The sequence below is a fragment of the Narcine bancroftii genome, chromosome 10 (genome assembly GCF_036971445.1).
Source record: "Narcine bancroftii isolate sNarBan1 chromosome 10, sNarBan1.hap1, whole genome shotgun sequence".
Classification (NCBI taxonomy): Eukaryota; Metazoa; Chordata; class Chondrichthyes; order Torpediniformes; family Narcinidae; genus Narcine; species Narcine bancroftii.
Window position 1 is genome coordinate 10,741,432 of NC_091478.1, and position 15,248 is coordinate 10,756,679.

The window sequence follows — 15,248 nt, forward strand, 5'->3', positions numbered from 1 at the left end:
GAGTGTGTGAATATTATAAATAAGATAGTCATATACTCAATCAGCATGAAACAGGATCTTCAACCCAACTCATCCAATGCATCCAAGTTGGCATTCTGGGCTTGTCCCACTTTACTGCATTCGTCCCACACCCTTCTCAACCCTTTCCTTCTATATCACCTTCCTAACTGATCATGATTCTGTGGTAAGCATTGAGTTCCTTCCTCACTGTCCACTACACCATCTGATTCGTGTCAACATTTCCTAGGCATGAAGTTATGCTGAGTACCTCCAATCAGTTTTGGCCTGTCCAAATGCTGGTAATTCCTGTCCCTCAGATTCTCCTCCAGCAAGTTTCCCAGCACAGATGTCAGGTTTAGCACCCTGTAACTTCCTGGCTTGTTTTTGCTGCTCCTCTTAAATTACTGAAAAACATTAGTCTCCCTCCAGTCTTCTGGAACTTTGCCTGTGACCAAAGATGATACACCTCTGCAAGATCTCCGCAGTGTCTTCCCTAGGTCCCAAAAGGTCTGTGGATGCACTTAATCAGGATCTGGAGGTTATTCCACTTTCCTGTGCTCCAAGGCTGCTAACACCTCCTCCCTAATGATTTGTATATAGTCCATGATATCTCAACCCATTTACTTCAATTCCTTAACATCTATGTCATTTTGCAAAGTAAAGGTTTGTATAAAATCTTAACCATTATCTGTCACACCACACAAACACAGCAAAGCTGATCTTTAAAGAGACCAATTCTCTCCCCAACTTTCTTTTTAATGTATCTGTAGAATCTCCTGGGATTTTCCTTTCCCCTGCCTGCCAGCTCCATCTGATTTTTCCCTTTTGATCTCCTGATTTCCTTTTTAAGTACCCCCCAGTAATGTTTATACTTGCTTGAAATGGACTGCCAAAAACTAATGTACTGCTATGCCTTTTTATTTTTCCTGTTTGGAGCCTTAATATCACTTATCATTCATTCAGGGTTCCCTAAATTTCCCAGCTTTGCTCTCCACCCTAATGGAACCTGATATCCCTGAACTCTTGCTATCTCCCTTTTAAAAGCCTCCCACTTGTAAATAGTCCAATTCCTGCCAACATTCTGCTTCAGTCAACCTCTGAAATTTCCCACCTAATGGCTCCAAAGTTGTTCTGGCCTCACTTTAGGACCCTGTGAATCAGTCCTATCTTTCTCCATAATTATTTTATAACTAATAGTGCTATGATCACTGATCCAAAATGCTCCCCCACTGACACTTCAGTCACGTCCATTCTTCATCCTTGTTCTTGTTCAATATATTGTACCCTCTACTAAGAAGCTTCCTTGGATGTAATTACTGAATTCCACCCCCTGTCTTGCACAGCTCTACAGACACACAATCCTTTAACCTATCCTATTTCTACCCTCCCTAGCACTGGTGGCAAATCTTTCTAAGTAGAATGAAAGTGAAGTTGAATTGGCAGAAAAATCATAGGAGGTGGGTGGGGGATCTCACTGATGTAAAGAGTAGAAAACTGTGAGCACATTGGGATCAGTGGAAAACAGGTCAAAGATGAACCCATATTTTGATTGAAGAGGTGGTCAGAGTCATAAATAGGAGGCCATAATTTGAGAAGGATTGGCAAAAGGCCACATCAGTGGATATTTAATAATGCTACAGCATTATAGCAGAATGGCCATGTTGTCATACCATCAATTAGACCCGTCAGGCCAGAAGTCATGATTAATAGGCTTTAATTACTATAAACGTACATGTTGCAGTATCAGAGGCGGGTCAACCAGTACAATGTCTGCAATACAATGTTCCACCATACATGCCAAAACCATAAGATGCAGATAATTGGAATGTTTGGTTTGTCTATATTATTTCAGAAAGTATTTAAACAATGGTAAAATTGTAGTTTTTAAAGAATAAGAGAGAGATCGCCAATACTTTTACAAGAATATTATCATTAGGAATGGGGAATTTGTGGTATTTATTTTTGTGGCATTAATCCTCCCGGAACTATTATCTTTACCTGCCGGATGGTGCCGCATCGAGTAAATGGTATCTTGAAATTCACTTCATGAGCTGTTATTATTGGCCTGCAGTTTCGATCATTCAAGTGGATTCTGGACTCATTCATACCCAGAAAATTGAGATAGGATTTATCAATTTTTGCTTCCAAATAATTTGATGAGCAGTTTAACATATCTGGAAAAAATAAAAGGCACAATCACATGAATCCTAAGTTTAGAAATACAGTAAAATTCCCATTATCTGGCCCTCAGCCAACCTGAATCTCAAACAACTGGCGAAAAAATGAGAGGAATAAGTAAATAACTAAATGTAAAATAAATAATTTAAATAAAGCTTTAAATGAAAATGTAAATAAAAGTTTAAATTTGTAAAAGTAAAGGTTCTATGTAGCAACACACATCCCCTTGGGAGCAAACATTCAGCCAGTGGAGCGCCCTGTTTGTGCTCTGCCCACAGCAGCTGTTTGAATAAAGTTTCAATAAAGTTATGGTTGAATAAAATGGCAGCACCCAGGATGAAGAGTCGGCTGATGCCACTCGCTGCTGGGTTGGCTCTCCCCAAGTCTCTCCCTATACATGCCTCGTAAGAGTCCTTATCTTTTTATTAGTATTAAGTATAAGGCTTTAACTGTAAACTTAGGGGAAGGGGTGGTGGCTGGATGTTAATTATGACAGTGGCACAGTTAACGTAGTAGATGGCACAACATTCTTACAGCACCAGTGACTGAGGTTTCATTTAAAGGAAGGTGAGCTGAGTACCTGACCAGGATACATGTTTGCATCAACTTTAAAGAACATTTTCCCTCATCATGTATTGTCTAAGAACTCACACATACAAATACGATGTCATAAGTGGGATGAAGGAAATTACAAGGAAATAATCTAAAGTAAGCCACTAATCAGTGAAGAGAAAATAACAAAGTGAAAAATGGAAGGATTATATCCACCAGCAAAACTTCAGTTGACAGGTAATGTGGCTGAAAATTGGAATAAATTCAAATAATGTTTTGGATTGTATTTAGTGGCAGTCAGAGCTGACGGGAAAAGTGATCTGAGGGTCCGACTGAGATACTGGTATGGAGATAAGTTGAGTTGCAATGAGGGCCTGAGCGGGACACTGGTGTGGAGATAAGTTGGGTTGTACCGAGGGCCTGATCGGGACACTGGTGTGGAGGTGGGTCAGGTTGCATCAAGGGCCTGAAAGGGACACTGGTGAGGAGGCATGTTGGGTTGTCAGTGTGAGGGGGGAGGTTAATTATGATGGCAGAATGGTTAGTGCAATGCTGATACTGCTCCAGCAACAGGGGGTTGAATTTAAAATTTGTAAGTAAAGGGAATTAATTGATTAAAGTGAAATTTGCATAACTAAAGACTATAATACTGATATTTTTTCAAATTACTTTACATTTTGCACTGTCTTTTAAATGGTGTACTGTTATTGCAGATGTATTAGTTAGACATTGGAAGAGTGATTCTCGGTCAACCATAAAATTCGTATATCCGACATCCGTGATCCCTGTAGGTGCCAGGATTTTACTGTATAAGTTGTGAGACAGAAGATCTGTGACAAGATGATATCAGAAATATGCCCATCTTTATTAATCCGCAGGATCATTTTTAATTAGAAATAAGATACACCTGTGGCATTCTTCTCATTTGTGTGTGCGTTTTAAGCCGGGGCTCCAGTTTTGCCCACCCTTCAAAAACATACTGGGGTTTATGTTCGTGGGTTGTAATTTTGGCAGCTCGGACTCACAGGGTTGAATTGGCCTGTTAAAGTGCTGTATATCTGATTTGAATTAAAAATCAAACCTTGTTTCACTGAGGAAACACGTTGTTATACATGTTGCAAAATAATTATTTTTGGAGCTTATATCTTCCGCACTGAGCATGGATAATTTCTTTGAGTATGTTCACAATGTAATTTGTAACACATTGACCAATGGCATTGTCTATATATAACTACAGGGTACATTCCTAACCAAGGTTTGGGCATATGGAGTTGGGCAAGAAGGTGACTGCATGAATGAAGGACAGGGATTAGATCTACAAAGGTTGGTGTTGGACTCATTGTGGAGACAATGTGAATTAAAGTTAAAAAAAAATGTCCCGAGCACCAAATTCCCATGTCACATGGATTTGCTAAAATGCAAGAAAACTTTAGTAAGTTAGCAAAAAATACTGTGTAATTGCTAAATTAGCCAACATAAATAAGCTTAAATCTTGTATTTTGGTAAGAATAGGAAGACCACAATTTCTTCAGCAATGTTAGCCATAAGTCACCTGTAATATTCTTATTCCTTTGGCTGAAGACTTGATGTGCAGGTAATGGATGTGAGGGCTGAGTTGGTGCAGTAGAGGGGAAGCCACTCTTTTAAAAGAACGAGAACATCTCTAATGATCTGGCATGGAAGACCTCATTCTGGGAGCAGATGCAATGGAGAGAGAGGAATTGATGAAAAGAATGGAATTCTTACAGGGGAAAGGGTGTAGTCGAGGTAGCTGTGGGAGTTGATGGGTTTATAGAAGATTAATTTACATGTCTAATATGTCTCAATTCCTGATTTCTCTTGCATGCCGTCTGAAACAAGTATTTTTTTAAAAATCTCACCGTCATTCATGGGTCTAAAGTGATAGTTTGCAGTGAAACCACGTCTGGTTACATTGGAATCTGATCGAAAGTAAATTGTCATACTGTTGGATGATGATGTAAAGGTTTCATTTGGTTCATGGCAGAGTTTGGCCAGCAAGTCGGAATGGATTGTAGGTCCATCGTACAATGCAATATAATCGATTGAGCAACCTGATGTCACTTCAAGGCTGTCAAGAGAATAAGTAGGTCAAGTCAGGAGGCATAATAAATATATTTATGTGCATGGAACATGTTGTTTATCTTTCCACCCTTTATTCAGATAGTTTTGGTTACATAATGAATAAACATCTTGATTTTTAATCCATCTTTGTATTGTAATCTACCATAGGTTTACTAAGTCACAGAAGGAGGCTGTGTTCATGCTGGTTCTTTGTATAGTAATGCACTTTGTTCCAATTTCATCCATTCCAAAAAAAATGTTTTCCTCATTTGCCTGTCCAATTCCTTTCTGAGAGCCCACATTGACTCTATTTCCACTGATTTTGCAACTACCTGTAATGAGATCCGATCAAAAACAAACAGTGCTTAAAAATCTGTTAACTCACTGAATCTGTTGCCCAGCACTTTGAATATCTATCCCCGAATCACCCCCTTCATGGAATTGTTCTTTATCAATTTAAAATATCCAAAAAATTTAAATACCCATCCTGATCTTCGTTCCAGATTTATTTCAATCCATGACTTCTCGAGCTATTATCATGACTTTTGAACTCCTGTCTCTACACATCAGGCAAAGACTCTAAAGAACAGTTCAGTGACTTAGAATCCATGCCTTTGATTTTATTATACTCAGAACTACTAGCTTCATAGGCAAGGAGTACCAATAATCAATAATATTTAGTAAATTCAAATTATTTAATTTTCAAAAAAGTAACAAGAAGAAATAGAAACAATAGACCAGTTTTCTTAACACCTTCACCGGGAAAATATCAAAAGCAATCGTTCAATGTACATTGGCAGGGCACTTAGAAACAATAAAGAAAATCAATCAACGTGGCTTTGTGAAAGGGAGCAAACCCATCTTCCTGAATAGATTTTTGCACACAGCTTTACATGATTCACCCCTTCAAAGTATCAAGGCCATTTGAACCAACCCCAGCAATTGTTAATTGGCAGCAAGTATCTGGACATCATGAATATCATCTAATAGTTCACTTACTCTAAGTCAGTAAACCGCACTTTTATTACTTGGCTTGTGTTTGCTCTTATGTACCAAATGCATTCAGCGTTATTTGGATGAGAATTCGGAAAACCAGGACTGAAAACAGATCCATATGCATCACTAAGATATCCTCCACATGAAACACCTGGGATCATCAGGGAAATAGATCAGTTTCATAAATACAATTTATAGTAAAATAAACAATGTTTTGTTATTCCTGCAAATGTTCCTTTGATTCATTGACCAGGTCAGATACTCTTCATTGCAATACATTTCTAAAGTGTTTCATTTTTTTTCTCACAACTTAATTTATTCATTCAATAAGGTTAATACATACAGTAAAAAAAAGTACATATTGTGAACAATAAAATTTTTTATATAAAAGAGAAAAAAAAGAACCCCCCCACCCCTCTCAGGCAAAAATAAAAAAAAACTAAAATATAATAAAAATATACTAAAATCTAATCAAAGTAAATTTAAATGTAAATATTCTGAATATAAAGACCACTTATTAAGAGAAAAGAATAATTATCATGTAAAACATGCGTGATTTTTTCCATTACCAAACAAGTTTACATCTCATTATGCCATCTATTAATATCAATCACATTAGCATTTTTTTTGCTACAGATAAAACTAAATATATAAAAGCAATCTGAAATTTATCTAATCCCAAATCTTTCAAAGGCTTCAACTTACCCAACAAAAATATTGTCGGGTCTAAAAGTATTTTAATCTTATACAAATGTTCCAAAAACAATTGAATTGCTTTCCAAAAAGATTGTATATGTACACATAACCAAACAGCATGAAAATAAGTTCCAATTGAATTACCACATCTAAAACAAGAGTCTGATTCACTAAAACTATATTTTTTAAAACTTTTCAGGTGTTAAATACAATTGATGTTAAAAATTGTAATTAACCATTGCACAACGAACATTTATCAATCTAGTAGCACTATCATGACAGATATCTAACCAGTCATCCTCAGAAAAAATAAAATTAATATCCTTTTCCCATTTAATCTTAGATCTACCCCAATCCCTTTTTTTCCACACTCTCCTGTAGTATTTGATACATCAATGAAATATAACCCTTCTTTGGTACAATCACAAGAAAAGATTCAAATTTAGTCAATTTAGGTAAAATCATATCTCTACCAAATATTTGTTTTACTAAAGATCGAAGTTGATAATAAACGAATAAAGAATTCTCATTAATACCAAAATATTCCCTCATTTGATTAAAAGATAAAAATCTACCTTCTTTAAAACAATCCCCCAAATTTTTATACCTTTAGATTTTCAATGTAATAAACATTGATTATGCATTGAAAAGGGATTAAGTTGATTATTATATAATGGTGTTAAAGTCAATAATTTACCCTTAGAACCTATCATTCTATTTTTCCTCATCCATAACTTCATTAAATGCTTTAGTATGGGCACATTATATTGTTGTAATATATTTAAATTCCAGCAAAACAAAAATTGATGTATTTCAAATTCAAAAATATTCACCATTTCAATTTTAGCCCAACTAGGGGGCATTCCAAATCCATTAAAGAACTAATAAATTTAAATTGAGCTGCCTCATAATAATTTTGAAAATGAGATAAACGTAATCCTCCTAATGCATATTTCCAAGTTAATTTATTCAAAGCTACTCTCGGAAAAAATTCTTATTAAGTAAACACGGAATTGACTGAAACAAATATTGTATACATGGAAAGATATTCATTTTAATTGTATTTATTCTTCCAATTAAATTTATAGGAAAATCCTTCCACCTAATCAAATCAGCTTTGATCTTTTTCATTAATGGTATATCATTAACATTCACATTTATACCCAAATATTTAATTTGATCAGTCCACTTCAAATTAATAATATTCTTATAAACTGAATAATCTCCTTCACCTATCATTAAAATGTCACTTTTTTCCCAATTAACTTTATATCCAGATAAAGATCCATATTGTGTTAAACATTCCTTCAAGTGTAAAAGTGACTGAGCTGGTTTTGTTAAATACACCAATACAAAATCAGCAAATAAATTAATTTTATACTCCTCATCTAAAACTCTCATACCTTGTATCTATGTATTTTGTCGTATCAACTGTGCTAAAGGTTCAATTACTAATGCAAACAAAGCTGGAGACAAAGGACAACCTTGTTGAGTTGAACAGGTTAATTTAAAAGGTTCTGAAATCTGACCATTTCTCAATACCCTGGCTATTGGTTTATTATATAAAGCTTTAATCCAACCAATAAAAAAAGGACCAAACTTAAATTTCTCTAAAATTAAAAAGAATATTCCACTCAACTCTATCAAAGGCCTTTTCTGCATCAAGAGATATCAGGGCACTGTCGATATTTATTAATCAAACTAATCACTCGAAGAATATTATCTGAAGCATTTCTATTCTTTATGAAACCTGTTTGATCAACATGTATCAACTTAGGTAAAAATTTAGCCAATCGATTCGCTAATACTTTAGCTATTATTTTATAATCTACATTTAACAAAGAAATTGGTCTATATGAAGACACTTTCAACGAATCTCTATCCTACTTAGGAATTACAGTAATTAAAGCACTCGAGCATGATTCAGGTAAATCATAATGTTCATTAATCTGTCATACCACATCCCCAAACACTGTAGATAAATCATCATAAAATACAACCGAAAACCCGTCATCACCAGGTGATTTTCCATTCAGCATTTCCATCGTAGTCAATTTAATTTTTAAATCAGTAAAAGGAGTCCCCAACTCCAATATGTCTTCTTCTTCTAATACCGGTAACTTCAACATTGATAAAAAGGAATCAATCGATCCACTCTCCTGTTTTTCCTCAGAAGTATATAGTTTCTTATAAAATGAGTAAAACTCATCATTAATCTCACGAGGTTTGTAAGTAACAGTCGAATTTTGGTATTGATAAGATTTCAACGTATTGTATCTCAGTTTCAATCTAGACAACTCTATTTTCTGATTTTCTGTCACATCTCTCTATAATTCCTTTTCTAATTCATCAATTTGTTTCTCTAATTCAAGGCTCTCGGTCAAATAATTCTTTTTAACCTTAGAGGTATATCTAATTATTTGACCTCTCAAGTAAGCTTTCATAGCATCCCACAATATAAATTTACTCTGAACAGAATTAACATTCTCTTCCAAGAAAAAATTGAATTGTTTTTTAAAAAAATTCAATAAATTCCACTTTTTTTAAACAACATTGTATTAAATCTCCAACGATAAGCTACACAAACTTCTTCAGAACTCTCATAAGTAAAATACAACAAGGAATGATCTGGAATTACCCTACTTTCTACTTTTATATTCTGCTTGTAATATTTTCCCCTGCAAATGTGCCGATACTAAAAAAAAAATCAATTCTAGAAAAAGATTCATGTCTAGATGAATAAAAGGAGAAGTCCTTCTCTGTTGGGTTGAGATGTCACCAAATATCCACTAAATTAAAATCTTTCATCAAAGCTCGAATTTGAATTGCCATTTTGGATTTTTTAACATTTTTTGGAAATTTATCTAATAAAGGTTCCAAAACACAGTATAAATCTCTTCCAACCAAAACATTTTCATTAGCTTGTCCCAGAAGCAAAAATGCATCCGAAATAAATGCTTCATCATCCACATTCGGTGAATTAAGTAAAGTCCAAAATTCATTAAAAATCTTACAATTCAATTTAAGAATACATCCTACATTCATTTCCATTGATTGTAATTCAAAAGATAAATTTTTATGTATTAAAATTGGTATTCCCTTAGCTTTAAAGTTAAATGAAGAAAAAAAAACATGTCCAACCCAATCCCTCTTCAATTTCATACATTCTTTTTCATTCAAATGTGTCTCTTGTAAAAAAGCAATATCAATTTTCATCTTTTTGACATATGCCAAAACTCTCTTATGCTTGATTGGGTTGTTTAATCCCTGAACGTTAAAAGTAGCAAACTTCAAATTTGACATATCTAATACAATTACTAAATACCAAAAATAATCACAAAATCAATAATAACAAAGAAAAAAAAATTATATATAAAACCCCCGTTAAAATATATAGGCCCTCCAAATAAAAATATTTGTTAATAAAAAGGAAAAAAACCCAAAAAAACTACCAAAAGGTAGTAACTCCCTAAAAAAGCTGAGTGTGGATTGTCCACTATTGACTAACAAAGAAATTAGTGCAATCCACTCCTCCCCAGCCAGCCAATCAAAAATATTAACATATTACAAAAAAAAATTTCAGCCTTGAGATTCTAGACCAGATGGTGAACTCATTTCAAGAGTAGATGAACTCTTTCCATTCGCGTTCTTCCCATTTCAAAGACCATCAGATTTTCTTTTAGGAGATAATGGTGGACTTCTTCTTTGTCCTCTGACATCTGGTAGCGAATTAGCAAAAACCATTGCCTCATGTTCATTCTCAAAGAATTGAGACTTATAGTTTCCATAAAACACTTTCAACACAGCAGGGTAACGAAAAGCAAATCTGTAACCTTTACACCATAAAACGTCTTTAACTGCATTAAATTCACGTCGACGTCTGTTAACATCTTGACTCAAATCAGGGTAGAAGAAAACTCTACTATTCTAAACCATCATTGGAGCTCTAAAGTGTTTCATCAACATGTCCTGCTATTCATCTTATTGAACCTGGCCAATGAATATTCATGTACACACGGTGGCAGTTCCTGGTCATATTAAATCTTCTCTCCAAATCTGTGTGCTATGGTCAATTCTCGCATCCCTTCCAGTGTCCTGCTGGAGTGAAGTTGATTCAAAAGACAATAAATACTGGGAATTTCCTCTTTTAAAATTATAGCCACTGACTGAACTACGCAGCTTTGCCACATTGTAAGACTCTCATAGGTGGCAAAATAGCACACATCCAATGTTGGCCTTTTAATATATGACAATTGACATCACTGCAAATGTCTCCGTGTTCTCTAATTATTTCTGCCTCACATACCCAGAGGGAACCAAACTTTGCAGTTTTGAAGAGCTATGTGGTTTCACAAAATTCTCGTTTACAATTAGAATTTCTACACCATTACCATCAAACTTTTTGACTATTCTGGCCACACATTTCACTTCCTAATTTCTCTAGAATACAATTTTGAAAAGTAATTTCACATAACTCACCATTATTGATGGGCACAGTGCGGTAGATTGCAGTGAAACCCCGTCGGATTACACTGGAATCTGATCGAAAGTAAACTGTCATGCTGTTGGATGATGATGTAAAAGTTTCATTTGAATCATGGCAGAGTTTTGCCATCAAAGAGGAACTTGTTGAAGGTCCATCATATATTGCAACGTAATCAAAGGAGCAACTTGATGACTCTTCCAGGCTATTAAAACAATTATCACATTTTGTAAATTTATTTTAATCATTAGCTTTTTTAAAATTTTATTTATAAATTTTACAATATTGCAGATCAATTTCAAATACTTGTGGTGTATACAAGGATAAAGAGATAAAGACCCCTCCCAAAGCAAAAAAGTATAGGACAAGAGATCATCTCCTTACTATGAGGCTTCTTCTAATACATAGACTCACTGCCTTCACATTAGGATTCTTATATGACATTTTAACCCAATTTATAAATATTGATCCTAACCCACATTTTTCCCAAACTTTAAAGAGAAAATCCCATTCTAATCTATCAATTGCTTTCTCTGCATCTAAAACCTCTGTGACACTCAAGTCTCCTCGCATTTGTGCTAAATGTATTAAACTAATTAACCTTGCCACATTATCATCAGATTTCTGATCTTTAATAAATCCTGTTTAATCCATATGTATTAACTTTGGTACATTTTTGTCAATCTATTTGTTAACACATTAGCTACTACCTTATAATCAGCATTTAATAATGAAATTAGTCTAGATGCTGGTTTCAATGGGAACCTATCACAGTAATAATTGCAGTTGAAAAAACATCTGGCAACAAATGTACCTTCAACGCTTGATTTAATACCTCCATAAATGGAGGTATCAAATTTCTTTAAAAACTATACAGGAAACTCCCCTGATCACTTACTACTTACCCCATTAACTTCCCTTGTCATGAGGGGAGCATTATATATTTTGCTCCTGACTATTTAAATTAGGTAAATTTATTAACTTTATTCTCATCATAAACTGATTCCGATTGATATAATTGAGAATAAAATTCTTTAAATGAATCATTTATTTCTTGTGGTTTATATGCAAGAATCCTTGAACTATTTTTTAACTGCATTAATTGTTCTAGATGCCGGTTCTGCTTTCAAATGCCATGGAAAAACCTTATGTGCTCTTTCTCCTAATTCATATTATCTCTGCTTTGTTTTTTGAATTAATTTTTCAGTTCTGTATGTCTGAATAATATTGTATTGGAGTTTTTTTTATTAAGTAATTGTCTTTTCTTCAGAAAATTTATTTTGCAAGCCCTTTCCCAACTTTGCTCCAACTGATTTGTCTCTTTCTTACATTCTTTCTTAATTTTAACTGAATAACATTGTGTCCCCTTAAATATGCTTTAAGTGCATCCAATATGTTATTTATATTATCTACTGAATTAGAATTTATTTCTAAAAACAATTGAATTTGTTTTCTTTAAAAAAAATCACAAAAATCCAGTCTTTTCAGCCACACAGTTTTAAGCCTTCACCTATAAGGTAAGCCTTCTTTCTCAGAAATTGAACATGCCAATAAAATGGAGAATAATCAGGTTAATATTCAACATAATTAATTCTACCCTGTAATTGCGCTGATATCAGTAAGAAATATATTCTTACAAAGATAAGCGTATACAGAGCCGTTGTCATACCCACACTCCTGTTCGGCTCCGAATCATGGGTCCTCTACCGGCACCACCTACGGCTCCTAGAACGCTTCCACCAGCGTTGTCTCCGCTCCATCCTCAACATCCATTGGAGCGCTTACATCCCTAACGTCGAAGTACTCGAGATGGCAGAGGTCGACAGCATCGAGTCCACGCTGCTGAAGATCCAGCTGCGCTGGATGGGTCACGTCTCCAGGATGGAGGACCATCGCCTTCCCAAGATCGTGTTATATGGCGAGCTCTCCACTGGCCACCGTGACAGAGGTGCACCAAAGAAAAGGTACAAGGACTGCCTAAAGAAATCTCTTGGTGCCTGCCACATTGACCACCGCCAGTGGGCTGATCTCGCCTCAAACCGTGCATCTTGGCGCCTCACAGTTTGGCGGGCAGCAACCTCCTTTGAAGAAGACCGCAGAGCCCACCTCACTGACAAAAGACAAAGGAGGAAAAACCCAACACCCAACCCCAACCCACCAATTTTCCCCTGCAACCGCTGCAATCGTGTCTGCCTGTCCCGCATCGGACTTGTCAGCCACAAATGAGCCTGCAGCTGACGTGGACTTTTTACCCCCTCCATAAATCTTCGTCCGCGAAGCCAAGCCAAAGATATTCTCGAATAAGAGTCATATCTATGTGACTAAAAATATTCTCTCTGTTTAGGATTCAGCCTTCACCAAATAAAACATAATGTAATCTTCACTGCTTTAGCTCTCACTGCTGATTTTGTTCATTTGTCCAAAATTAGATCAAGAAAACAATTGAAATTGCCTCCTATTAATAACTTTTCATGCGATTCTGCCAAATGTAATAAGGTATTCTGTATAAAGTCTTCATCACCTACATTTGGTGCATAAATACTCATAAGTGTTCACATTTCAGAGCAAATTTGACAATTAATCAGGACATATCTCCCCACAGGATCCATTATAACATTTTGAATTTTCACCAGTAATTTTTAAAATGAATATTATGACTCCTCTTGCTTTAGAAGGAAAAGATTAAGCTGCCACTTGAACCATCCATTCCCTTTTTAACTTTAAATGTTCTTTCTGTCAAATAAGTCTCTTGTAAAATGACAATATCTACTTTCATCTTTTTCATATGCGCTAGTATTTTTTTAAACTCAATTATTCATCCCATTAACATTAAAACTAAGAAAAGTTAATGTATTATTCCCATCCATTATCTTAAATCCACATCTCTTTCAGTACCTGGCCTCCTCCATCGAACCCAACCAACTCCTGTGAATGTCTCTATCCCAAAGAAAAAAGATGCAGAAAAAGTAAAAGAAAAATTAACAATACATGAATTACTAATACATTAAATCCCCTTCCCCCCAATGCTGAATAAATAACAAGCGGCACGACTCCACTCCACCATATGGGTTGTAACTCCTGTCACAATATGGATAAGGTAAGAAAGGAAAAATATCCACCACCCTCCCCCGGGGAAGAAGAAATTAATTACAAAATTAATTGAAACAGTCTGTCACCCACTGAATAATACTTGATCTTCGTAACTCCTGTTGACAGCATAAAACTTGCATTGATGTGGCTCTCTCTGCACCACCTCCCTTTGTGGTTCGTGTTGAGCACTTGAACTTTCTAGTCTCATTTGATGATCTTCCTTAACTGAAGGAAGTGGTTTTGCAAAGGCTCTTGCCTCTCTTTCTTCCATGAAAAACCAAGGCTGGTTATTCTCCAGAAACACTTTTACTGTCGCTGGATGTCTGAAAGTAAACTTGTAGCTGTTCTTCCAAAGGATCGCCTTCACTGGATTGATTTATTTTCTTCAGTCCACCAATGCCTTACTCAAACCGGCATTAAAAAATTATATTTCCATTAATGATCTAAGGTCCTATATTCTGTCTTGCATTTTGGACTGCTAATCTTAATTTATTTTCTTTACCTTGATAGCTCTGGGTGGTCGAGTTAGCTGTGGCTTTCTCCTTAAGGCCCTCTCTCCAATTCCATTTGGAAAATTTTCTTCTCCCAGAACTCTGGGAATCCATTTTTGAAAAAAAAATTACACTATGTTTTCACTTCCTTCAGAATTTTCTTTAATTCTAAGAATCTTATCATTATTTTGTTTACTTTGATTTTCTAATGTGTCCATCTTTTCCATCATTTTGTTCCTCTGCTTTTCCCAGGAAAATTCTGAACTTTCAACATTCTCAATTCTATCCATACAGATGTCCAAATAATTTATAACCATCTGCACATTCAATTTGACTCTCTGAACTTTTTTTTCTTTAACTTTATTAACATCGGCAAATTATTTCATCATGTCACTTCGGATGTTCTGTATATTTCCTCTTAAAATCTGGAATTGACCCATCATTAATGAGGAAAGATCCTGTAATAGTTGAGCCGTGACCTTTGACCACCAAGGAACCCCCTACACCCTCCTCTTCAACTTCTTCATCTGTTTCTTCTTGGCCTTTTTACTCTTGATCCTGCTAAAAAAAACAGGTGTTTCTGACAGTATTTTTGTCCCAGGTTGCAGTTGCTTGGCTCTGACACCACTACTAGTAGTGGCACTGTTCATTCTCTATTCAGGAGGATTTTATTCCGTTTC

The 15,248-nt window shown here is 35.2% G+C and overlaps 1 protein-coding gene and 1 long non-coding RNA gene across 4 annotated transcripts in view; one reads left to right on the top strand and one right to left on the bottom strand.

The window, feature by feature from the left end:
• LOC138744154 (uncharacterized) overlaps positions 1-15,248 on the top strand; it is a 32,687-nt gene that overhangs the window by 15,637 nt on the left and 1,802 nt on the right. Inside the window, exons 4-5 of one of the 3 annotated variants that reach the window (XR_011345327.1) lie at positions 2,742-2,967; positions 3,968-4,943. This is a non-coding gene — a long non-coding RNA (uncharacterized lncRNA). Of the gene's footprint in view, positions 1-2,741; positions 2,968-3,443; positions 3,754-3,967; positions 4,944-15,248 lie in introns of those variants that run through there. The other 2 variants (XR_011345325.1, XR_011345326.1) reach the window with 2 other exon arrangements.
• LOC138744152 (scavenger receptor cysteine-rich domain-containing protein DMBT1-like) overlaps positions 1-15,248 on the bottom strand; it is a 53,334-nt gene that overhangs the window by 3,079 nt on the left and 35,007 nt on the right. Inside the window, exons 23-26 of the mRNA XM_069899798.1 lie at positions 10,984-11,192; positions 5,812-5,959; positions 4,611-4,819; positions 1,999-2,174 (exon numbers count right to left, since the gene is read on the bottom strand). Of these exons, the coding sequence (XP_069755899.1) occupies positions 1,999-2,174; positions 4,611-4,819; positions 5,812-5,959; positions 10,984-11,192 (742 nt within the window). The remainder of the gene's footprint in view (positions 1-1,998; positions 2,175-4,610; positions 4,820-5,811; positions 5,960-10,983; positions 11,193-15,248) is intronic.